The sequence below is a fragment of the Chlorocebus sabaeus genome, chromosome 7 (assembly GCF_047675955.1).
Source record: "Chlorocebus sabaeus isolate Y175 chromosome 7, mChlSab1.0.hap1, whole genome shotgun sequence".
In the NCBI taxonomy this organism is placed as follows: domain Eukaryota; kingdom Metazoa; phylum Chordata; class Mammalia; order Primates; family Cercopithecidae; genus Chlorocebus; species Chlorocebus sabaeus.
Genome location: NC_132910.1, coordinates 94196393 through 94222842, shown reverse-complemented (window position 1 = coordinate 94222842; position 26450 = coordinate 94196393). Strand labels below are relative to the sequence as shown.

The 26450-nt window shown below is 39.2% G+C and overlaps 2 protein-coding genes across 2 annotated transcripts in view; one reads left to right on the top strand and one right to left on the bottom strand.

The window, feature by feature from the left end:
* Positions 1-3980, bottom strand: part of USP38 (ubiquitin specific peptidase 38) — a 37645-nt gene extending 33665 nt beyond the window's left edge. The window contains exons 1-2 of the mRNA XM_007999873.3: positions 2764-3980; positions 956-1091 (exon numbers count right to left, since the gene is read on the bottom strand). Coding sequence (XP_007998064.1) covers positions 956-1091; positions 2764-3445 — 818 coding nt within the window. The 5' untranslated portion in view covers positions 3446-3980. The remainder of the gene's footprint in view (positions 1-955; positions 1092-2763) is intronic.
* Positions 3981-3999: 19 nt separating this feature from the next.
* LOC140712035 (uncharacterized) overlaps positions 4000-26450 on the top strand; it is a 223485-nt gene continuing 201034 nt past the window's right edge. The window contains exon 1 of the mRNA XM_073017651.1: positions 4000-4356. The gene's annotated coding sequence lies outside the window, so the exon portion shown is untranslated. The remainder of the gene's footprint in view (positions 4357-26450) is intronic.

The following is a 26450-nucleotide window of genomic DNA, read 5'->3' as shown; positions in this document are numbered from 1 at the left end:
CAAGGCAAGAAAAGTCATGCCAATTTAACTAGGACACGAATGACTGGGCATTTCTACATTTAAACATCTTTGAAATTAGAAGACATGTTGGAATCAATGAAGTGTGTTATTAAATTACTGTCTGCCTCCCCAAGTAGAATGTAAGCCTATAAGGCAGATATTTTTATCAGTTTGTTTGAGGACATTTTGAACACTGCCTGACATTCATGGTAAGTACTCAATAAGTGTGGTTTGAATAAATGAATGAATGACTGAATAAAAGTGCCAAAGTGCTGAGAAGGGCAAATAATATTAAGTTATACCTAGAAATGTAAGAATAAAATTATAGAACATTAAGGATAAAGACAACATAAAAGTTTCCAGAAAAGTTGACTACTCACAAAGGAATGAGTCAGATTGACAGGTGACTTCCCACCGGCAACAATAGATGCCCAAAAGTCATACAGTATTATTTTTAAAATGCTAAGAGAAAACGGCTATCAAATTAGAATTCTGTATCTTGCCAAATCTGAGAAACTGATTTAAAACTGAGAAAGAAAAAAAATACAAACAGGCGAAGGCAAACAGTGTATTACACATTGAGCCTGGTTAAGAGAGAAAGTAAAGCATATACTTACTAAAGAAGAAAAAAAAAACGAAGAAGAAAAATAGGTTGCAGGAAACAATGATAAGAAACGAAATTAGTGAAATACTGTATACTGATAATCCAATCAGCATCTGCATATATGTGTGTATATTTTGGGAATTAAAGTTGAATTGAAAATAGATTTGTGAATTATTGGGATGCCTGTCAACGCTATAAGGTAAACAATTCCAATCTATTTGGAGAATATTTACATATGTCATTCCATGATTTTAGTTTTAAACATTCGTAAGTTTTTCATTACTCATAAAATACAAAGTATTTCCTCTTCCCCAATCTACAATTACCATTAATAGTGTCATGAACAAGTACCTGCAAAGGGCTTGGGTCATACTTGCATCTTTTACATTTGGATCTGTAGTAAGGCTCCTGATGAGAACTGTAATCATCTGAAGAGGAATATGCTGCACAAGGCTTGCCAATGCTACAGAAGGTTCAAATGATGCATCTGTTTTTTTAATTAAAAAGAAAAGGAAACATGGCAAGTACGTTCAAGTATTTAAAAAGAACAACACTTTACAAAAAAACACAAAAGTAATTGCAGCAAAGGTGTTAATTAGGAAGGACTATTATGCTACACCCTCATGCGTAGACTCTAATTTACAAGGAATGTTAAATTACAGGAATGAAAGATTAAGAGTGAACAGCAATGATCACTCATACTATAGACAGAATACTAAAATATATTGCTATGGTTAGTCCATAAGTTACTTTAATTTTTCATAATCTATCGACTTATTGTTGCACTAAAATATTAACTTGTAAATCACTAATCAGAAAGGAAACATAAAGAAACATAAAGTATCATTTCAACTTCAACTTCAGACCCTCCAAAATAACTTAAAACTTATTGATCATTACATCTTTCTAAGGAAGATTTAAAAAAATCTCTTAAAGTAGAAATTAAGGTGACTTTTGGGGGCACTTAAGTATCATTTCAACTCCCGCTTCAGATCCTCCAGAATAACTTAAAACTATTCATCATTACATTGCTCTAAGGAAGATTTTAAAAAATCTCTTAAAGTAGAAATTAAGGTGATTTTCGGGAGACTTTGCTTAAACTGGATACAAATTAAGCAAATCCAAGACAAGCACCTTTATTGCTACAGTTGAAAAAATTTGGTAGGAACCTAACAGTTATGACAACACAGGCAATAGACGTAAAATTACAATAAGAAAAGAAAAACCAACTCAGATACTGCAAATACATCGTTTGTAATTCTTTCATAAATATATTAAATTCATCAGAACATAGAACGCTTGATAAAACTCCACCTTTACTTCTGGTTCTTAAGATAAAAAGAGGACACGTCCCTCACAAGTTCAGTCAGAACAGCCAGACAGTCCCCGCTGGTGGTATAAATGAAGGAGAATGCTTGTACCAAGTAGAGCGGAAATGAACATGGTTTTGAATCTATTCAAACCTGAAAGGTCCAAGACAGAACAAGGAAGGTAGAGGTACTGGTAAAATTCCTGGGCGAGAAAGCATTTTCTAGGCAAGTATCATGTGACCCTTCTCTGCTTTCTGAGAATGCAGTTCATGGGCACTAAAACAAATATTTAAATCCTCGTACTCTTCTTCCTTCCCTCATTCTATCTGTATCCCTCCTTTGTCTACTAGATACTGTAGACAAAAAATGTCAGTATTACTGGATAATCCAGTAATAAACTGCACAATCCATTAATTCAAAAATGGGGAAATACAAAAATGGGGGAAAAACTCATTACAAAAGGAGAGAGACACGAACAACAAATACTATGGTAAACATCATGCTACCATTAGTCACTAATGAATGGAAGCTTTCTGCAGTAGCTGTCATCCTCAAAGCATTCCAAATAACTTGAGCAGAGGCTGGGTAATTAAGCAACTTGTTTAGTGCCAAAGGTCTTAGACCTGGACGTTCTCAACCTTTAAAATGGGAATGCTGCCTGTTTTTAAAGTACGAAGTGACGTCCTGAATAAGGTAGTGAATGTGAATAAATCTGGGATGAGGGTATTAGGATTTGCTCTCCCTTAAGAATGTTTTCAGGGCAGTAAGAAAACATGGTGTGAATGTGTGTGTTCAAGAGAGACATATACTGAATTTTTATGAGATATTCTGAAAGATAATGACCCTTACCTGTGGAAGAGATGCTTGCAAAAACTTCCTGCAGAGAAGGCAGCAGTGTGGTAGGCTCAGCCTTCCAGATGTTCTGCAGCAAGTTACTCACTTTTGTCACCTGGGAGACATATTCCCGCAACTCTCTCTCCTGAGTGGACACGCACTGGAAGTGGCCTATCGTTCGAACCAGCTGTTGACAGAACGTGATGGACAATTTCCCTTTGGGGATGCATTGCACGAAGTCGGTCAGAAGGTCGCTCAGTCGGGCACAGAGCTGCGGCTCCGGTCTCTCACACACCATCCGTAACACCTCTACCTGCAGGAGGCTGAAGAGATCCAGCACCGACGGACAGCTCATAATCAGCTTCAGGCCGTTGTGAATGTAGTCCAGGATGGCTACATCCTTCCTGTCCAGAGAGTGGTAGCCCTGATGAAGGAGGCCCAACACAAAGGTCTTGTTGAAGAAGGACTCGAACTCTGGCCGGTGGTATCGTGCGTAGGCCTCCAGCACCTGGTGCCCCACCTGCCGCTGGAAAGGGTCCTGGCCCTCCAGGATGAGCCGGGTCGTCAGGTCAAACATGGCCTCGCACTGCGCCTCGTCTAGCCAGTGCTCCGCCGATTCCACCACCTTCCGCACAATCACCCGCTTGAGGGGCAGGGGATGCGAAGAACTCACAAGGCCCTCCAGGATCTTGTCCATTGTCGCCACGCAGCAAGGCCAGGGCCAGAGGATAAGGAGCGGGTGGCGGCAGCCCCGAGGTGGGGCAGGAGAGCCCCGGGGCGGAGGTGAACTTGGAGCGCCGCAGCAGCAGCGTGACGGGCCACCGCCACCGCCGCCTCAGCAGCCACATTTATGGGGCAGGGAGACCCATCCAAGCTGGGGCGAGAGCTGGCGAGCCTGGAGAGCGTAAGAACCGACACCTGCGGCTGGCCTAAGGCGCCAGAGGCCCGTACTCCGCCGCCGCCCCGGGCCCTCGATCCCTCTCAGCATCAGCGCGGAGAGGCCTGTCGGGACCCCCGGCGGCGTCGGCGGGCGCTCAGGGTCCGGGGCTGCTAGCCGGTGGGTGGAGGAAGCGCGCCTCCGAGTTCCGGGTCAGGTGTGGGCGTCCAGGCTTCAGCAGATCGTGAGAAGAAGCCGGCTGTCGGCTGAGTCAGGAGGCGCTGTCACGGAGGCTGCTGGGATCAGCCGGGTAAAAGAGACCGAAGCGACACCCTTTGACCCGGATTTTGAAGTGCCGGCAAACAGGAAGTGAAGGACCTAGGAACCTCCGGCAAGGACCGCCCCTCCGCCCGTCTCTTCCTCTCTTGTTCCTTCTCTCCCTCCCTGCTTCCCCAGCTTCCGCCCGGAGTCGTAGACTCCCTTCCCCTGGCTCTCGAGCCTCCTTCCCGCCCCGCAGCGCAGGTGCGGCGACTACCGCGTCACTGGAGAGTGTGTCGAGTCACAGGCGGTCTTCCGCACGGAGCGTCCCCGGCTGACGCTGCGCAGATGGCTGCGACCGTAGGATTCTCGCCGGCTAGTCTCCGTCGGTTCCGCCTGCGTCAGGTTACTCGTGAAAACTCGAGAAAGTGCTATTGATGTGAAATCCGAGGAAAAGAGCATTTGGGGGAAAAGTAAGGAAAACTCAAAACTCGGATTGAGAAGACTTTGCCTTGGCTCATTAATCAAGAATTGCGCTTGCGCGCCTAAATGCCACTGCCTTTATCGTGCGATGTCGGTATTGAAGTAAGAGCAATACCGGCGGCATACCTAGCATTTAGCGGCCATCAGTATTAGTAGCAGGCCTCTAGCAAAAAACCAGTTAGTGAGCCTTTGTACCATATCGAAAATTATAAGCCGTCCAAAAGAGTGTGAGGAGAGTAAGGGAAAATGGCAGATTAGAATTCAAGTATTTTTATTCCTGTGTCATGCAAAAGAGTACTTTGAAAATAGAAAACCAGGTGGAAATACCACAAAACTCATTGTGTATGTTGACACTGAAGATGGTTTAAAGTAGGGAAGAACAGATGCAATCATGTTTGTTCTCTTTCATGCCAAATTCCAAAGATTCACAATAAGAGTTTGAACTTCAATCAGAGCTCTTTATATTGGAAAATATTGCCTAACTATATAGCGCCCTTCAGGCTTAGTTAATATAGTTGTGAAACTAGACATTAAGGCCCTGTAATACAGACAAAACTTTAAAGAAATAGGTCATTTAAAATGCCCCGTAGAAAAATGAACAAAATTCTGTTACTTCAGTTTGCTAAAGAGTTTTTTTTTTTTTTTAACCAAGTTACAAACACTATTATACTAACATATTTAACACGTTGATTATGGTAGTCTTACGAAGAGTGGTTTAGAGGAGACAGGAGCTGAGTAAAAGGGAACTTAAGACCAAGTTGAGTTGTAGGAAGATACCGAAGATAAAAGAGAATTGAGGTAATCGATCTATCCATCATGCTAGAGACAGGAATGATTTTGGAACTTTCCTTTTTCCAATAGGCAGGAGGTGAAGGTACAGAGATATTTGTCTTTACTGGGAATAATGCCACAGTGGAAGACAAAAATAATATAGAAAATAAACTATTAAGAAGGAAGTATTAAGAAGGAGCGTGGATTTGAGGTGGAGTGGAGGAAATTTGGAATTAGTCTTTGTGCTAAGAAACTAACAGGATGAAGGAAGATTGCTGAATGGTACCAGTGAAGTGGTTATTCCAAAGTAGACAAGAAAAAAATATTGGTAAATTTAAAACTTGACAGATTACTTTGAATTGTCTACAACATTTTCTTCTTTCTGTTAATACTAGGTCTTGAAAAATTGAATATTACAAAATAAGATGTCTAAGAGAACATAATACTATTAATTCATATAAATTACATAACGTCATAATATTAGACTTCCAAAAGCACCATGACTGTATTTTAAAAATACCTCTTGAATGATAGATGCATGAAGTGAAATATTAGGTTTTTATACCAAGATATTCAAAACTTATTTCCTTCTTTTGCCACTAGTTAAAAAAATGTGTATAATACTCTCTTTTATAAGATTTCAGTTGAAAGTGACCAACTTTAAATTTATTTTATAGCATAACTAAAAATTCTGTAATAATACCATGGTCCTTTTTAACATTTTAAAATATTTTCAGAAGTCTGTGGAAGATTTTTTTTTGCAATGAGTCATGCCACTAATCATTGGATTAGTGGGTGCTATCATAATGGGCATTAAAATTTTGTATAAAGTTTTAGTCTAAGGCCTCAATTGCTAATTACATGGTTTTACAAATATGTTAGATCTGAGAATGGGAGCTGAGTGATGGGGATGAAAGAGAAAAAGCACAGGATAGGGAGTGATTGTTTATTGAGCAACCTCTGTGTTCCTGGAACTCAATATGTTATACTTTATCCTTAGTTCTCAAAACAGGGTTTTGGAAGTAGATGTTAATAGCTGCATTTTATAGATAAGATACTGAAACCAAAGGAGGTTAAAAAAAATAATCACGTCCGACTCTAGAGTCTCTATTATTTTCATCATACTATTAGATGAAAAGCGCGTGTGTGTTTATATTTGTGATAAGCAAAGAGAAAAGGCAGTTCCAAAAGCAGTGGTTAGAGTTGGCCAACTGCAAGAACGTTATTGTGAGGTTAGTTTTCTCCTAGGAAATTTATATTATACCACCTTATAGAATCAAAAGCAAACTGATTGTATAGAGAGGACTGTGATAAATAAACCATCATACGAAGTAATTACAAATAATCCCTGACTTTATGAAATTTATATTCATATACGTTTTTTAAGTTGTAAAGAAAATAAGATAGGAAAGAAACACACCAACCACTTTGATATGGTTTTTGTTTTAATGACTTAAAATGGACACCAAGCTAATCTCATGACCCTATTTCATTTAATTTTTTTCACAGTGCAAAGTGAAAGCAAGTTTATTAAGAAAGTAAATGAATAAAAGAAAATTAAAAATTAAAAATATACCATTGGCTACTTCATAGGCAAAGCAGCCTCACTACCCTATTTTAAATCTTCCAGTGCTTATCATCTTAAAATTCAAGTGGCTACTGTTGACTTTAAGGCCCTCTGTAAAGTTCCTCTTGTGTCTTTTCCTACCTTTCTCCTCGTTTGTTATATGTTTACAGCCTTTTTCTGTCCTCTAGAATCTAAGCTTCATGAGGTCAGAAAACAAACCCCTTAATTTTCTTAGTTACCTCTATATCTAGCAGTTACAACACTAAACAATCTAACAATTGTGTGTGTGTGTGTGTGAGAGAGAGAGAGAGGGAGATGGAGTCTCACTCTGTTGCCCAGGCTGGAGTACAGTGGTGTGATTTCAGCTCACTGCAACCTCTTGGGTTCAAGTGATTCTCCTGCCTCAGCCTCCTGAGTAGCTGGGATTACAGGCACCCACCACCACACCTGGCTAATTTTTGTATTTTTAGTAGAGATGGGTTTCACCATGTTGGCCAGGCTGGTCTTGAACTCCTGACCACAAATGGTCTTCCCACCTCAGCATCCCAAAGTGCTGGGATTACAGGCATGAGCTATCGTGCCCAGCTCAATCTAACAATTTTTTGAACGAATGAACTTTTAAAATATGAAATGAAAAACATGGTTAAAAAAAAGTCCTAAGGAATCTACACAATAATTTCTAGAACTAAAAAACTCAGCAGGGTTTCAGAACATAAGAGAATAGACAAAAATCAATTGTACTTTTATGTACTAGCAATGAACACATGGAAACCAAAATTAAAAATATAGCATTGATAATTGCTCAAAATAAAAACTATGTAGGTGTAAATCTGACAGTGCATGTACAGGACTGATGCTGAAAACAACAAAACACTGATGAAAGAAATCAAAGATCTAAATAAATGACCATGTACAAGGATTGGAAGACTCACCGTAGTGTAGATGTTAATGATCCCTAAATCGATATGCAGGTTTAATACAATTCCTATTAAAACTCCAGCAAGGTTTTTTTTTCTTCTTCCTATACAGGCAAGATTATCCTAAAATGTATTTGGAAAAACAAATCAGAGTAGCTACAACAATTCTGAAAAGGAGGAATTAAGTGAGAGGTATCATTTTACCTGTGTTACTTTGTTCTTATGCTGCTAATAAAGACGTATCTGAGACTGGGTAATTTATAAAGGAAAGGTTTAATTGACTCACAGTTCAGCATGGCTGGCAGGCCTCAGGAAACTTACACTCATGGTGGAAGGGGAAGCAAACATGTCCTTCACATGGCAGCGGGAAGGAGAAGAATGAGAGCTAAGCTAAAGGGGGAAGCCTGTTATAAAATCAGATCTCGTGGGAACTTATATCATGAGAACAGGATGGGAGAACCTGCTCCCATGATTCAATTATTTCCACCTGTTTCTTCCCTCAACACGGGATTATGGGCACTACAATTCAAGATGAGATTTGGGTGGGGACACAGCCAAACCACAGCACTAATCAAATATAATACTCATTATATGCCAGGGTAATTAAAACAGTATGGTAATGGCAGAGAGATGGACACATAGATCAGTGAAATGGACAACAATAACCTAGACCTACACAAATATACCCAACTGATTTTTGACAGAGATTCAAAAGCCATTCAGTGGAGGAAGAATAGTGTTTTCAACAAATGGTGCTGGAGTAATTGGATGTTCATAGGCAAAAAATAAATGAGAAAACAACAGTACCACTGGACTGTTCTGCTACAAGGTTTCACAGAAGCCCCAAACTTATTTTGTCAAATCTTAGTCCTGGAGGAATTCCAACTTTCCAGGGCTCAGTTGTTAGAATATGTGGATGAACTTTTAATTTCTGGCAAAAGGAAGGCCGAGGTATCAGAAACCACCATAATCTTGCCGTATTTTCTTTGAGAAAGGGGATTGCGAGTCTCTAAAAACGAATTGCAGTTTGTAGAAAAAGAAGTTAAATATTTAGGACACCTGATTAATGAAGGGAAGTGGATGATAAACCCAGAATATTGGGAATAGTGGGTTTGCCTTTACCTAAGACAAAGAGGAAACTCCAAAAATTTTTAGGTTTAACTGGCTATTTAGGTTATAGATTGACTCATATGCTTAAAAGACAAAATTCTGTATCTCAAGTTACTAGAAGAGGAGCCTGATCCTTTGCAATGGCCCCCAGAGGAAATTCAGGCAGTGAAAGAGCTAAAGCGGGCCCTCACTACAGCCCTGGTCCTGGCCCTCCCATCTTTAGAGAAACCATTCCATCTGTTTGTAACAGTAGACCGGGGCATGGCCCTTGGGGTGCTTACTCAAACCTGGGGAGGGAAGAGGTAACCTGTTGCTTTTGTCTCCAAGCTTCTGGATCCTGTCTCTCAGGGGTGATCTGAATGTGTGCAAGCAGTAGCTGTGACAGCCCAGATGGTAGAGGAGAGTTGAAAGCTACCCTTTCGTGGGGCCCTAATGGTAAACACCCCACACCAGGTCAAGAATATATTAAATCAAAAAGCTGGGAGATAGTTGTTGGATTCTCAGATTCTAAAATATGAAGTCACATTACTAGAAAAAGATTGTTTGGTTGTAACACCAGATACTTACCTGAATCCAGCCAGTTTCCTATGGAAAGGAGACAAGAACAAAGAGACATCAGACTGTAACTGCTTAGACATCATAGAATACCAAGCCAAAGTTAGACTAGACCTTAGGGAAGCTCCACTACTTGATGGGATTAGACTGTTTGCAGATGGGTCATCCGGAGTGATAGATGGCAAGAGACATAATGGTTATGCTGTCTTTGATGGAAATAAGCACTCATTATGTGAGAAAGGTAGATTGCCTAGTGGCTGGTCGGTCCAAACCGATGAATTACATGCTCTTGACCCCTAAAGCTCCTTGAAGGCCAAGAAGGGACTATATATACTGATTCTAAATGTGCCTATGGGGTGGTACACACTTTTGGAGAAATCTGGACAGAGTGGGGCCTAATAAATAGTAGGAGAAAATAATTGGTACGTGGGGAACTGGTCAGTCAGGTTTTAGAAAGTCTCCTGCTTCCAGCAGAGGTAGCCATAGTTCATGTAAATGATCATCAGAAAGAGAACACTATAGAAGCTGTAGGAAACAGGTTTGCAGATGAAGCTGCTAGGCAAGCCTCCCTGGGGGAAGAAATTATAGACTATTTAGCCTGATACCAGACATCCCTAAGGTAGTATTAAGGTCTCAGTTTACCAGAGAGGAGAAGGAAGAATTAGGATAGGGGTCAAAGTGAAGATGGGAAATGGGTACTTCCTGATGGGAGAGAAATGATAAGTAAACCCCTGATGAGAGAACTGATGTCTGTATTACTCCCCAAAGGGAGTCATTGGGGACCCCAGAGTCTGCGTGATGCAATACTTAAGAATTATGGGTGTATAGGGATTTATACCCTCGTTAAACAAGTATGTGGAAGTTGTGTAACTTGTCAAAGGATAAACAAAGAGGTGATTAGAAAACAGTTCACAGGAGGAAGACCTCCTGGACCGCTTCAGAGCATTCAAGTAGATTTCACATAAATACCCAAAGTAGGAAGACTGAAGTATTTATTTACTGGTGATTGTGGATCACCTTTCCAGCTGCGTGGAAGCCTTTCCCCTTCCAACAGCCACCCCCAGGAACGTGGTCAAAATAATATTGTAACAGACTTTACCTAGATTTGGCCTGGTGAAAAACATGGATTCAGACAATGGCAGCCACTTCACCTCCAGGGTGTTAAGGGGAATTATGGAAGGTTTACAAATTAGTTGGGATTATTACACCCCTTGGCATCCCCCTTCCTCTGAAAAGGTAGAAAGAATGAATCAAACTCTCAAAAAGCACTTCACCAAACTAATAAACTAAAATGCCTTGGACCAAATGTCTCCCAATAGCACTCCTTAGGATTAGGACAGTCCCAAGAAAAGACTTGAGATTGTCCCCCTACAAGTTATTATATGGACTTCTGTATTCAGGTAGAGCTATGAATATTCCTACTATGGAAACCAAGGATCAATTCTTAAGAAATTATATACAGGCATTATCCTCCACCCTGTAATCCCTTAAGTTAAAAGGACTTCTGACTCAAACTCTGCCTCTTGAGTTAGCAGTTCACTGCTTCCAGCCTGGCAACTAGGTGCTGATTAAGACTTGGAAAGAAGACAAGCTCCATCCAAGCTGAGAAGGTCCCTATCAAGTGCTGCTGACCTGTGAGATGGCCATGTGTACAGCTGAATGGGGGTGGACTCACTATACTTGTCAAGGGACTGGTAAAAGAGACCCTGGAAGGATGGGAAAAAGATCAGTGGAAAGTACATGGGTCACTTGAGGAACCCTTAAAGTTAACTCTGAGATGAATCTAAAAAGAAAACATGGGCTGGTCCCTTTTCTGGAAGCTAATATGGCTGGGATGGACTACTATACGAAGAGAAGAAGGTCAAAGTAGAAACTGACAGGAGACTCCTCTCTACCCACTCAGGTTGGTAATTAATGTAACCAAGATGGTGGCACCCAAGACTATAAGATTTGATGACTGCCAGGTTTTACCTTGTGAGAATTCGGAAAATCAGAGACAGCGCTCACATGTGGATAAATATCCGCTTCATTATGAGCTGCTTGGAATAGTCAAATTAGAGGTCTCTAGGGCCTAGAGAGAAAATAAATGGGAAGTTATTGTTTAATAGGTACAGAGTTTCTGCTTCAAAGGATGAAAAGTTCTGTAAATGGATAGTGGTGATGGTTGCACAACAGTGTGAATGTACTTAATGCCACTGAACTGTACACTTCAGAATGGTACATTTTGGGTTATATTTTACCACAATAAAAAATTAAAATCAACAGTAAAAAAGTCAATCCAATTAAAAATGGGCAAAAGACTTCAAGATATGTTTCAATGAAGAGGATATACAGATGGCAAACAAATGAAAAATTGTTCAACATTACTAGCTAATAGGGAAATGCAAATTAAGACCCTGAGATATTATTACACACTTATTAGAGAACTGCTAAAATAAAAAATGGTGACAACATTAATGCTGGCAGAGATGCAGACAGACTGATTTCTCATACATTGCAAGTGGAAATGCAAAATGGTTTAATCACTCTGGAGAATTGTTTGACAGTTTCTTAAAAATTAAACATGCAGCTATAATATGATCAAACTGTTGGACTACTGGGTATTTATTCCAGAGAAATGAAAATCTATGTTCACACAAATACATACATGCAAATGTCCAAAGCAGTGTTATTTGCAATAGCCAACAACCAAAAACATTCAAAATGGTCATCAGTAGGTGAATGGCTAAACAAACTGTAGTCATCAGTAGGTTGAATGGCTAAACAAACTGGTACGTTCTTACTGTGGAATATTACTTAGCAATAAAAAGAAACTATTGATGGACACAACTTGGATGGATTTCAAGGGCATTATGCCAAGTGAAAAAAACTAATCTCAAAAGTCACATACTATGTGATTCCATTTGTATGACAGTCTCAACATGAGGAAATTTTAGAGATGAAGAACAGATTAGTGGTTGCCAAGGGCTAGGTATAGATAGGAGAGGCAAAGGGATGAGTAGAACTTTTAATAAAGGGGTAGCATGAGGGTAATCCTTGTGGTGATAGAATAGTTGTGTACCTTGATTGCGACTGTTGCATGACTCCACACGTAGTAAAATGGCATGGAACTATACATACTTTGTATTGATATCAATTTCCTGATTTTGATGTGCTATAGTTATATAAGAGGTAACATTGAGGTGTAACTGAGTGAAGAGTACAGAGGATTTCTCTGTATTATCTTTGCAACTTCTGTGAATCTATAATGATTTCAAAATTAAAAAGTTTATAACAAAACACCCCTTAAAAAACCAACCCTGGCCATGAGTGGCCTGTACTTTCAATTAGGTGACTTTAGTCTGCCCTGTTTGATCTTCCCCACCAAAACAAACCCCAAACTCCATAATATTTAGAAACTAAGAGATTAAAACTTCCAGGATCATGTTATTTATTTATTTATTTATTTATGTATTTATTTTTGAGACAGCGTCTCGCTCTGTCGCCCAGGCTGGAATGAAGTGGCATGATCTCGGTTCACTGCAACCTCCACCTCCTGGATTCAATAAATTCTCCTCCCTCAGCCTCCCAAGTAGCTGGGATTACAGGCATGCACCACCATGCCTGGCTAATTTTTGTATTTTTAGTGGAGACAGGGTTTCAACAGTCTGGTCTTGAAGTTGGCCAGGTTGGCCTTGGAACTTCTGGCCTCAGGTGATCCACCTGCATCAGCCTCCCAAAGTGTTGGGATTACAGGTGTGAGCCACTGTGCCCAGCCAGGATTATGTTTTAAGAGGCAAATGGATTCATGACTATGCATAGACAGTGGCCTGTGCAGCCTGTGAGGCCTACTACGTGTTAATTCTTGCTCTTAACTAACTAGATGTAAATGGGAAACAAGTTATTAATAAATCATGGTTGCTAGAAATAAAGGTTTTAGTTCTAGTATTTATTAAATAAGATTAAAAAGTAAGGATTATTTATATATCTATTTGAATTCTGTGTAATAAAAATTCCAACATGGGCCCTCTATCAGCTAGAATTGCTATGACAGATTCTTTATGAAAAATAATCTAGAGAGTAATTATCTCAGTCTGCTCGGGCTGCCATAACAACATACCGTAGACTGGGTGGCTTAAACAGCAGAAATTTTACCTTCTAACTGTTCTGGAGGCTGGAAATCCAAGATCAAGATGCCAGTAGGGTTAGTTTCTGGTGAGTGTTCTCTTCCTAAATTGCAGATGGCTGTCTTCTTGCTATGTTTTCACATGGCCTCTCCTCTGCATGAGAGGAGCGAGAAGGATCTCAGGTTTTTCTTTTTATAAGAACAGTGGTTCTATTGGATTAGGCCCCACCTTTATGACCTGATTTAACCTCAGTTACCTCCTTAAAGATTCTATCTTCAAATGCCCATTGAGGCTTAGGGCTTCATTTTTTTGGTGGGGGGAGGGAGGAAAAAATTCAGCCCATAACAGAAACCAATTTTTTTTTCCTGTGGATTGCATTCTTGCTATTATCTAATAGACTTTAAGCTAGTTTTTCTCAATGAAACTCCTAAAATTGAGGTGACTTTTTTGAGTTGTTAGCGGATCTATTAATTAAAATTTTAATTGGGGTCGGGCACAGAAATCTGTGTTGTTAGTAGACCCCAGTTGATTCTTTTGCATTACCACGTTTGAGTACGTTAAGCAAACCCTCTCCCCACATTAAATTATGGGTGAGAAACTAGGTGGAGAAAAGTTAGGCATCTTATTGACACAGCTGTAACTCGACTAGGTTATGAATTTCTCAGTGTATAGTGGATTTCACTAAAGACTTTGGAGGGATGGTATGAAAAGAAACTTGCTTTGAGAGACTTAAACATTGAAGGCATCTTAGACTGCTGGCAAAAGCCAGAACTGAAGAAGCATGGAGACTAGGATTTAAATTCAAGCATGGTGAACCTCTGTGAGCCTCCATCTCTCTGATGCTAAATATTTCATCTTAACTAGATTAGCAACCTGAGACTTGATATTATAAGGAAGGACAATTTAGGTAGTGATAATACTTACAAGATCTGCTTCTGATAGAGTTGGTCTAAACAAAGCTTGTTAGAATACTAAATTGTTTTTTAAACTAAAAAAATACAATTGTTGGTTGACAATTTAATTCTCTGTGGGGACATGGAATTTACATTCAATATGATCCAAAGATGCATGATAAGTAAAACATATAGTGTGCTAGTTGGTATAAAGCGCTATGAGGAAAAGTAATTCAGGGAAAGGAGTGATAGTAATTACAGTTTTAAGTAGTGTGATCAAGAAATGCTTGTTAAGAGTGGTGACATTTGAGCAAAGCTCCAAAGGACCCTGCAAACATTTGGGGGAAAGAGTAGTCCCACAGAAGAACCAGCAACTGCTGTGGCTGGTGTGGCTGGAGTGATTTCAAGGGGAGGCTATTAGGAATGGAAGTAAAATAGCATGGGGTATTGCAAACACCTTGGCTTGTACTTCAAGTGAAGTAGAGAGACATTGGAGGGTTTTAAGCAGAGAGATGGCATGATTTGACTTGATGTTTTAAAATGATCAGTCCGCAATATTATAAAAGTCAATTATTTCATAAGTTTTTTTTTTTTTTGGAAATTTAATACACTCACAACTACAGTGCCACCAGGTAATTTTTTTCATGGAGTTAAACCTGTGTTCAATATACAGTTTAATCGGAAAAATTAAATGTGTTTAAGTTAATTTAAATTTAAATGAAATAAAACTGTACAAGTACTAGAAAACCTAGGTGAATTAATTTTAATCTAGAAGTGAGGAAACCTTGCTATTACTTAAAATCCAGACAAAATAAGGAAAAAAATGGAAAAGTTTTATTATATAAAAATAATTGGTATGGGAGGAAAGAAGAAAAATAGAAGATAAATTACAAGTTAGGAAAAAACATTTGCAGGTTAGTCGTAGGAAAGAAAGGAGTTTGATATGCCTGCTGTATAAAGAGCTCCTGAAAACAGATTGGCAAAAGGCCAGCAACTCCACAGAAAAATGGGCTAGAACAGTTTACAAAGAGATGGCCACATGCCATGTGAAGAGATACACATCACTTTTAATAAAATAAATGTAAATTAAAATTATGCTTAAATGTATTTCTCATGTATCAGACAAAAATTTCAAAGTTTGACCACATGCTTTGTTACTGAGGCTGTGGAGAAAGAGGCATTCTCATACAATTGCTGATGGGAATGTAAAATGATATAACTCATATAGAGGTGAATCTGGCAATAATAAAATTACATACATTTACCATGTGATCCTATCTGTGAATCAATCCTTAAAATATACTGATAAAAATATGAAAACACATATACTATATGTGTGCAAGTCTTCTTATGATAGCAGTCTTTGTAGTACCAAAGACTACTGTAAGTAAACGAAGTTTCCATGAGTAGGGGAATGGCCGATAAAGTAAATCTACACAATTGTGTCCCTTAAAAAAAAAAAAAAGAGAGAGCGATCTTCAGAATATACTATTAATTTTAAAAAGTATGGTAGGAAAAGAAGCTCTATTGATGTTTATAAGAAACTATCTTTTATCTCCAAAGGCATGGGGGTGGAAATACACACACACACACACACACACACACACACACACACGTATTTGCTTATTTTTTTTAAATGAAAGAATAAGCCCTAAAAAGGATACACATAAGGGAAGAAAAACATATGACTTTCTTTGAAAATTTCTTGTTTTGCGTGTTTGATTTTAGGACCATGTAAATATTTTACATAATTATAGAACACAATAAAGGAAAAAGAAGAAATCTCTAAAATATGAAATGAAATGAAACAAACTTACTTATGTAATATAGTACTTTGGTACATACCACACAAAAAGGAAATATTCCTAGTGATTTTTTGTTTTGAGATAGTCTCACTGTCTTGCCTAGACTGAAGTGCACTGGCATGGATCGCTTGGCTCACTGGAATTTCTGCCTCCTGGGTTCAAGCAATTCTCCTGCCTCAGCCTCCCAAGTAGCTGGGATTCCAGGTGCATGTCACCATGCCTGGCTAACTTTTGTATTTTAATAGAGATGAGGTTTTACCATGTTGACCAGGCTGGTCTCGAACTCCTGGCCTCAAGTGAGGTGGGAATATTGCTTGAGCCCAGCAGTTTGAGACTAGATGGGGCAAGAGTGGGGCTCCATTTCCATTTAAAAAAATTTAAAAAGTAGCCAGGTGTGGTGGTACACACCTGTTGTCTCAGCTACAAGGGATGCTGATGCAGGAGTATCCTTTGAGCCAGGAGGTTGAGGCTGCAGTGAGCCATGTTCACACCAGTATTCTGTAGCCTGAGTGATAGAGTGAGACCCTGTCTCAAAAAAATAAAAAATCTAAACCAATCAAAATGTATAGACCTTATTTGAATCTCAATTTAAAACCACACAAAAATTAATGTAAGACACTTGAGGAAAAGTGAACCCTGGTTGGATATTTGATATTAAAGGAATTTTTAAAAGTTTAATAATGGCATTGTGATTATGTTTTAAAAGAATCCTTATCTTCTGGAGATACCTACTGAAATATTCACAGATAAAATATTATAGATTTGCTCCAGAATGATGTAGGAGTAGTGTTGTGGGTTTCACTGAGAAACAATTGCCCATGATAATTGTTGAAAGTAGGTGATAGGTATAAAAAGTTAAAAAAACCCACAAAGAATATTCTAGATCTCTTTCTGAGAGGAGTCTTAAGGAAGGCATGAAGGATTACAGTAGAAGCAGGGAGATTAGTTAAATCACTATTGGAGTAATCTAGGAGATATAGTCGGTTGTGGCTTGGACCAGGGCTATTAACAGTGGAGGTGGAGAGAAGTGTTATGATTCCGAATACAGTTTAAAGATAGCACTCTTAATATTTGTTAGGTTGAATAAGGAGGGTGAGAGAAAAGAGAGGTCAAGAATGACTCCAAGGTTTTTCATCTGTGCATTTTGGAAGATGGAGTGACCAATAAGCAAGATGGTGAAGACTGCCAAAGAAGCAGGTTTAGGAGAGATGAACTTCATTTGGCTTATATTATATTTGAGATGTCTACTAAACCACTAAGTGAAGATGTTAATTAGTTGAATATGTGAATCCTGAGTTTAGGGAAAGTTCTAAAGCTAGAGATAAAATTAAAGTTACACATGGTGGTATTTCAGGCATGACGTAATTGAGATCACTAAAGAAATTAGATAGCAGAAGAGAACTAGCTCTAAGTTAAGAACTCCAGCATTAAGATATTTGAGAGAAAAGGGGTGTCATAGTTCATCTGAGCTGCTATAACAAAATACCTTAGACTGAGTAATTTATAAACAATATAAATTTATTTCTCATTGTTCTGGAGGTGGGCAAATCCAAGATCAAGCTGTCAGCAGATTCGAAGTCTGGTGACAGCTCTCTCCTTTAATGTCAGTGCCTTATTGTGGAGTCCTCACATGGTCACATGGAAAGAGCTGGGGGCTCCCTTGAGCTGCTTTTATAGGAGCAGCTATGAATCCCATTCATGAGGACAGTGTTCTCATTACCTAGTCACCTCCCAAAGACCCCACCTTTTAATACCATCTTCTTGGAGTTAGGTTTCAACTGTAAATTTTCAGGAAGACACATACATTCAGACCATAGCAAGGAGGTAACAAAGGAAGCTTTGAAGGAGTAACCAGTGAGGTTGGAGGAAAACCAAGAGAGTGTGGTATCCGGGAAGCCATGTAAGGAAGATAATAAGCGGTGTCACCTATTGCTAAATAGTCTAATAAGGTGATTAGCTGTGTCACCTATTGCTAAATAGTCTAATGAGGATTGAGAATAGATCACTGAGTTTAACAACATAAAGGTTAACAGTTGGATGGAGTGGTGAGGGTTAAAGCCTAATGGTAAGCTCAGGAGAAAATGGGAAAGTAGTGACAGCAAATGTAAACAATCATTTCAAGGAGACTTGCCAAAGGAAAGGAAAAAATGGGAGTGGTAGCTGTAGAGTGAAGTAGGATCAAGCAAAAGTTTTATTTTAAGAATAGAGAAGAGGTATGTTTGTTGGGCTAATGGATAAAAAACTTAGAAGAGGAAGAAAAATTATTGATACTAGAGAAAGAAAGAAAAGTTGCTGAGACAATGCCCTTGAGTAGGCAAGAAAGAATCTAGCATGCAAATGAAGTGGTTTTCCTTTGCTAGGAGGATTAACAAAACTCACTCACTGTAGGTGAGTGAATGTGCCTGTGGTGATTGCTTCTATTTTCTCAGTATAATGAAAAGCAAGATCATCAGTTGAGAATGAGACTGACAGAGGAAGAGATGGAGATTTTAAGAGAGAGGTGAAGTGATAGTTGTTTAGGACACTGGAAATAAGTCCTAATAGTTGTTTGGGACACTGGAAATAAGTATAATTCCTAGCCAGCATTAGGGGCCCGTTTGAAGTTAATGAGACCAGTCAATTTGTTCATTTTGTTTTCCTCCAGCCACATTCACATGTACAGGTGTAAGCATGGAATAGGTAGAGAGTTGGACAGAACCAGGGTTGTGTTTTAGCCAAGTACAAAGAAGCAAGACAAGGGCAGGAAAGTTAGGCTGTATGCAAGGGAGGGATTATGATGGACCATGGAATTTAAGCTGAATAAAAATGAAGTGAGTAAGTAATATAAGGTGTTGAGGGACAATAAAAAGATGTTAGGATCAATGAATTATAGGTTCTGGTAGGTCAGAGTGTTGTTGAAATTCTCTAAATTCCAACTAGAGGTAGTGAGCTGGAAAGATAGGAGTTGGTGCTCAGAAAACTGAATGCTTTAAATTGAAATGATAGAGGGGCTATAGTTATTGGGAATGACATTTAGTTATGACAATGAGAGTAAGTGGCTGGAATAGGGTGGAGGGCAAAATCATTAAAGGAGATCAAGTTAAAGAACTGAGTGACAACATACTGGCAAGGTAATTTATGTGGACATTGAAGTCAACTGAGAATTATGACAGGAATAGGGTTTGAGACAGTATCAGTGAGTCAGGAGCTACAATCCTGAAGGGATGAGGTAGAGGGAGAGTGGCATGGGGATTGTTTGAGCACTGCAACAGGGAAAGGTTGTTAGTGCTATAGTTTGATGTAATAAAATCTAAATGGATATCTCTAGGGAGGAGAGAGACGGAATAGTCTGGAAGGAGTAACAAGTAGCAAGAATGTCACCTTCTTAATCTCTAGACCCAATAGCAGTAGAATTTGAGGGAAAGAACATCTACCTTTTGAGTAAGCTGCAGACAAGAGGGCTACAGGGTTGATCAAGTAAAAATTAAGTGAATGTTGAGGTGATTTTGCTGATGACTGTCTGAGTCTCAGCATAGTGGAAAGATTTCAGGAGTTGGACAGAGATAAAAAATGGAGTTAAATAAGGGTATGTTCAGAGCCGTTTGGGAATTAGAGTCGCGAGGATGAGTTGATTTTGACTACTAAATGTGGCAACTAAAATCAGAAGGCATAAAGGGCATAATAAAGTTAATCTTGATGAAAGTCTTTGATAAAAGCTTTAAATTCATAATTGAAGCTATAATGAAACAAACGTGCAACCTCAATGCAGATTCAAGGACAAGCTTGGGTTTAAATTAGTCATGAGTGAAATGCCTTTTGGCAAAATGTCTGCCATGTGAAGGCCACAAAGTAGTATGTGAGGTTATGAAGACCTTGAAGATAATCAAGGCTTATCATTCATTATCTTAATTGACATCATGCAGCAATTATTGCTGCTATTTCAGAGATTTTCATGATCCTCTTACGGAACAAAATCTAGGCAAAAAGTTTCTACCCTCTTGTCTGACAAGAGTTTGAAGCATCTTTTTGTTTTATACATATTTTACCTATTATTTGTTACATTCAAATAAAATTTGAATTTTGAATTTTGATTTTGAAAAATTTCGAAACACCAAAGCAGTCTTAACTGGCTGAACATGAATTCAGAATAAAGAAATGGTGGTCTGACTCCAAACCTAAAAAATGACATAAATGTTTATAGGCATATAAAAACTGTAATGGTTCCCCCTATGCTGCCTAAAATTATCGACATGTGATACAGGAGAAAACAGTAGGTGAGAATATTACTTTTTGTTTCATTCTTGTTTTGATCAATCCACTTATCTCCTACCTGTAAGCCTGGACTTGTGTGTCTCCTGTTCACTTATTTATAACAGGAACTCAGAATTATCATATCTCTTGCTGAATGTTGAGAGGCGAACAATTTTCTGGTTGGAGAAAATCAAGGCATTGACTGGCTGGGAGAGGAGAATGTTACTTCAGTAATGTGAGTATAGAGCAAGAAAAGAGGTCACTATGGCATGGTTACAGTTTTAATTTTCATGTGATTAAGGTGTTTGCAGTCTGAAAATTCATGTTTGCTAAAACAAAAGGAAGGGGCTGGAATGGATAATAGTGTAATGCTTATGTAGAGGTTTTGAAGATTTAAAGGGCAGGCAAGACAGAGAGTTTATATAATGTTTAGCTTATTTTCTTAAGTCTGCTGTGACAATTGGTGCACAAGACACTTTTTAGCACAGCAGATTATAGAGAGAATAAAACTAGGGTCTGTAAATAGCTACCTCCTTGAGTTGTTGTAAGAATAAATTAAAGAAAACACACAAGGTGCATAGCTCAATGCTTGGCTTACATTGCATTCTCCTTCCTCAAAGTTTTTTTTGAGAAATTATCCTATTAGTTTTTCGAATGTCTTATAGAAATAAAGGAATCGCTTCTGGCTGCAATGAACCTCTCTAGCTATTTAGATAAATTCTTTAATGTTGTGCTAGCTACATGCATCTTTTTTTTTTCCTGCTTTAAAAATCACACTAGATATTTCCTGTCACAGTCCCTTTCTGGTAGCCTCACTAACACATGCTTTCAGGTCTCAGCTCAAATATCCCATCTTCAGGAGAAGCTTTACCTAACTTCACAAAATAGATCTTATTCTGCAAGGTATCCTTATACTATCCTTAATTTCTCTCTAGCACTTATCATAATTATATTTTTTCTGTAATTCTTAAATATCTTTATTCTGCACTAGGATATAAGTTCTTTGAGGACAGGGATAATGTGTATCATGCCTCCTGCTCCTCACCTAGAATCCAGTATGATATCTTATAGTACTTAGAACTCAATAATTATGAAGAGTTTTAGAGATATATGTTCATTTGACATATATCTATATTTTAAGGAGAGATTTGACAGGCGGTAAGTTTTTTGTGTGTCATAAAGCCTTAGGAATTACACATTTTAACTTCCTTTATCATAATTGGATACACACACATATATAGATATACACACATATACACATATGTTGAAGAGTTTTATTAAATTGATGTGAACATTGCCAACCAAATATTTCAAATAATATTTTGCTGCCTTGTTTCTGAGGCTTTGTACATATTCTTTCTCAAAGATGTATAACCAGGGATATTTATTTTTTAGATAAAACAGGATGTGTTTTACCTCCAATTACGTGGTCAATTTTAGAATAAGTGTGATGTGGTGCTGAGAAGAATGTACATTCTGTTGATTTAGGGTGGAGAGTTCTGTAGATGTCTGTTAGGTCTGCTTGGTCAAGAGCTGTTAATTTTCTGTCTCATTGATCTGTGTCATATTGACAGTGGGGTGTTAAAAGTCTCCCACTATTACTGTGTGGGGGTCTAAGTTATTTTGTTGTTCTCTAAGAACTTGCTTTACGAATCCGGGTGCTCCTGTATTAAATGCATATATATTTAGGATAGTTAGCTCTTCTTGTTGCATTGACCCCTTTACCATTGTGATATGCCCTTCTTTGTCTTTTTTGATTTTTGTTGGTTTAAAGTCTGTTATATCAGAGACTAGGATTGCAACCCCTGCTTTTTTTTGCTTTCCATTTGCTTGGTAAATATTCCTCTATCCCTTTATTTTGAGCCTATGTGTGTCTCTGCACATGAGATGGGTCTTCTGAATACAGCACATGGATAAGTCTTGACTCTTCATCCAATTTGCCAGTCTGTGTTTTTTAATTGGGGCATTTAGCCCATTTATATTTAAGGTTAATATTGTTATGTGTGAATTTGATCCTGTCATTATGATACTAGCTGGTTATTTTGCTCATTAATGGATCCATTTTCTTCATGGTGTTGATAGTCTTTACAATTTGGTATGATTTTGCAGTGGCTGCTATCGGTTTTTCACTTCCATTTTAGTCCTTGTTTCAGGAGCTCTTGTAAGACCGGCCTGGTTGTGACAAAATCTCTCAGCATTTTCTTCTCTGTAAAGGATTTTATTTCTCCTTCTCTTATGAAGCTTAGTTTGGTGGGATATGAAAATCTCAGTTGAAAATTCTTTTCTTTAAGAATGTTGAATTGGTCCCCACTTTCTTTTGGCTTGTAGGGTTTCTGCAGAGAGATCTGCTGTTAGTGTGACGGGCTTCCCTTTGTGGGTAACCAACTTTCCTCTCTGGCTGCCCTTAACATTTTTTTTTCATTTCAACCTTAGTGAATCTGATGATTATGTGTCTTGGGGTTGCTCTCCTTGAGGAATGTCTTTGTGGTGTTCTTTGTATTTCCTGAGTTTGAATGTTGGCCTGTCTTGCTAGGTTGGTTAAATTCTCCTGGATAATATCCTGAAGAGTGTTTTCCAACTTGGTTCCATTCTCCCTGTCACTTTCAGGTATACTAGTCAAACATAGGTTTTGTCTTTTCACCTAGTTTCATATTTCTTGGAGACTTTGTTGCTTTTCATTCTTTTATCTCTAATCTTCATGCATTATTTTATTAAGTTGATCTTTAATCTCTGATGTCCTTTCTTCTGCTTGATCAATTTGGCTGTTGATGTGTATGCTTCCTGACGTTCTCGTGCTGTGTTTTTCAGCTCCATCAGGTCATTTATGTTCTTCACTAAACTTGTTATTCTAGTTAGCAATTCCTCTAGCCTTTTATCAAGGTTCTTAGCCTCCTTGCATTGGGTTAGAACATGCTCCTTTAGCTTGGAGGAGTTTGTTATTACCCACCTTCTGAAGCCTACTTCTGTCAATTTGTCAAACCCATTCTCCGTCCAGTTTTATTCCCTTGCTGGTGAGGAGTTGTAATCCTTTGGAGTCGAAGCAGCATTCTGGTTTTTGGAATTTTCAGCCTTTTTGTACTGTTTTTTCCCCATCTTCTTGGATTTGTCTATCTTTGGTCTCTGATGGTGGTGACCTTTGGATGGGGTTTTTATGTGGATGTCCTTTCTGTTGATGTTGATGCTATTCCTTTCTGTTTGTTAGTTTTCCTCTTAACAGGCCTCTCTACTGCATGTCTGCTGCAGTTTGGTGGAGGTCCACTTCAGACCCTGTTTGCCTGGATATCACCAGTGGAGGCTTGTTGCTTGTTCCTTCCTCTGGAAGCTTAGTCCCAGAGGGGCACCCACCAGATGCCAGCCGGAGCTCTCCTGTATGAGATGTCTGTCGCCTGATTGCCCTAGCCAGAACTTCCAACACTATGTTGAATAGGAGTGGTGAGAGAGGGCATCCCTGTCTTGTGCCAGTTTTCAAAGGGAATTTTTCCAGTTTTTGCCCATTCAGTATGATATTGGCTGTGGGTTTGTCATAAATAGCTCTTATGATTTTGAGGTACGTTCCATCAATACCGAATTTATTGAGCGTTTTTAGCATGAAGGGCTGTTGAATTTTGTCAAAAGCCTTTTCTGCATCTATTGAGATAATGATGTGGTTCTTGTCTTTGGTTCTGTTTATATGCTGGATTATGTTTATTGATTTGCGAATGTTGAACCAGCCTTGCATCCCAGGGATGAAGCCCACTTGATCATGGTGGATAAGCTTTTTGATGTGCTGCTGAATCCGGTTTGCCAGTATTTTATTGAGGATTTTTGCATCGATGTTCATCAGGGATATTGGTCTAAAATTCTCTTTTTTTGTTGTGTCTCTGCCAGGCTTTGGTATCAGGATGATGTTGGCCTCATAAAATGAGTTAGGGAGGATTCCCTCTTTTTCTATTGATTGGAATAGTTTCAGAAGGAATGGTACCAGCTCCTCCTTGTACCTCTGGTAGAATTCAGCTGTGAATCCATCTGGTCCTGGACTTTTTTTGGTTGGTAGGCTATTAATTATTGCCTCAATTTCAGAGCCTACTATTGGTCTATTCAGGGATTCAACTTCTTCCTGGTTTAGTCTTGGAAGAGTGTAAGTGTCCAGGAAATTATCCATTTCTTCTAGATTTTCCAGTTTATTTGCGTAGAGGTGTTTATAGTATTCTCTGATGGAGATGTCTGTCGACCCCTTCTGAGAGGTTTCTCTCAGTCAGGAGGCATGGAAATCAGGACTCACTTGAGGAGGCAGGCTGTTCCTTAGCAGAGCTTGAGCACGTGCTGGGAGAACCACTGCTCTCTTCAGAGTCCGCAGGCAGAACGTGTAAGTTTGCTGAAACTGCGCCCACAGCCACCCCTTCTCCCAGGTGCTTTTTCTGAGGGAGTTGGGAGTTTTATCTATAAGCCCCTGACTGAGGCTGCTGCCTTTTTTTCAGAGGTGACCTGCCCAGAGAAGAGGAATCTAGAGAGGCGGTCTGCCTTTGTGATGCTGTGGTGGGGTCTGCGCAGTTCAAACTTTCTGACGAGTTGTTTACACTGTGAGGGGAAAATCGCCTACTCAAGCCTCAGTAATGGCGCAACCCTCTCCCCCCACCAAGCTTGAGCATCCCAGGTTGACTTCAGACTGCTGTGCTGGCAGCAAGAATTTCAAGTCAGTGGATGTTAGCTTGCTGGGCTCCGTGGGGATGCGATCTGCTGAACTAGACCACTTGGCTCTGGCTTAAGCCCCCTTTCCAAGGGAATGAATGGTCCTGTCTCATTGGCATTTCATGTACCACTGGGGTATGAAAAACAACTCCTGCAGCTAGCTCGGTGTCTGCCCAAATGGCCACCCAGTTTTTTGCTTGAAACCCAGGGCCCTGGTGGTGTAGGTACCCGAGGGAATCTCCTGGTCTGTGGGTTGGGAAGAATGTGGGAAAAGCTTAGTGTCTGGGCTGGAATGCAGTTTTTCACAGCACAGTCCCTCACGGCTTCCCTTGGCTAGAGGAGGGAGTTCCCTGACCCCTAGCACTTCCCAGGTTAGGCGATGCCCCATCCTGCTTCAGCTTGCCCTACATGGGCTACACCCACTGTCTAACCAGTCCCAATGAGATGAGCCAGGTACCTCAGTTGGAAGTGCAGAAATCAACTGCCTTCTGCACTGATCTCACTGGGAGCTGTGGACCAGAGATGTTTCTATTCAGCCACCTTGCCAGCCACCTGAAGTATTCTTTTTAGCTCCAAAATGTAGGCAGTGGTGGTGGCAAACAAAGAACCCAAGAACTGGGAACAAAGCAGGCCAATTATCTTTCCGTTTTTCTACATGTTGTGTACTCTTTCATTTTTAGTTGCAGATTAGTAATCACCTTGATTTTTGATACAAACCAAACTGGACTGACTCTGCTTTCTCTTTTATCTGTGGTTCTGGGTCAGTTACATGGACCTTAGTCTACTCATCTGCAAAACAATGACAGTACTACCTTCTTCTCAGAGATTTCTTTAGAGTAAAAACTCTAGTGTACATAATGTATATGATGCATAATGGGCACACAACAATAATGTCTTCTTCATCTTTAATTAGTTGGTGGTTTTGCAAAGAAAAATGAGCAATGTAGGATTTTATTGAACCATATCCTTTGATACTTCAAACCCCTCTCTCCCTTCTTACCTTCTTTTTTCTTCCTTTGTGAAATGGTAAAGTTTGAAGTTTGGATTGTCATTTGTAATTACGAGGAAGTTCATCCGGGCATAAGGAGAATGGATGTTTAACTATCCATGTTTGCATCTTAGACTCATTTAGAAAGCTCAGAAAACTTGTGACAAACACTTGGAACTGCTTTTCACATGAAAGTGCTTTATAGCTGAAGCTGACTTGAGCAGCATTTTTCTAAACTACTAATATTTTCCTTTACATTGGTGCTTTTAACAGACTATCACATCTGTTGTAAGAAACTTGTGGAGAGTTTCTTGGAAATAAAATTTCTAATGAACGCATTGAAGATACTAAAGCATTATTAAATTGAAGGTACTTATTGTTCTTGACTGAATAATGAAATTATAAGTGCTAATTACAGAATTTCTCTATTACAAAGGGGCCCAAGAGAAGAGAGTGGTGGGATCTGTGGAAAAG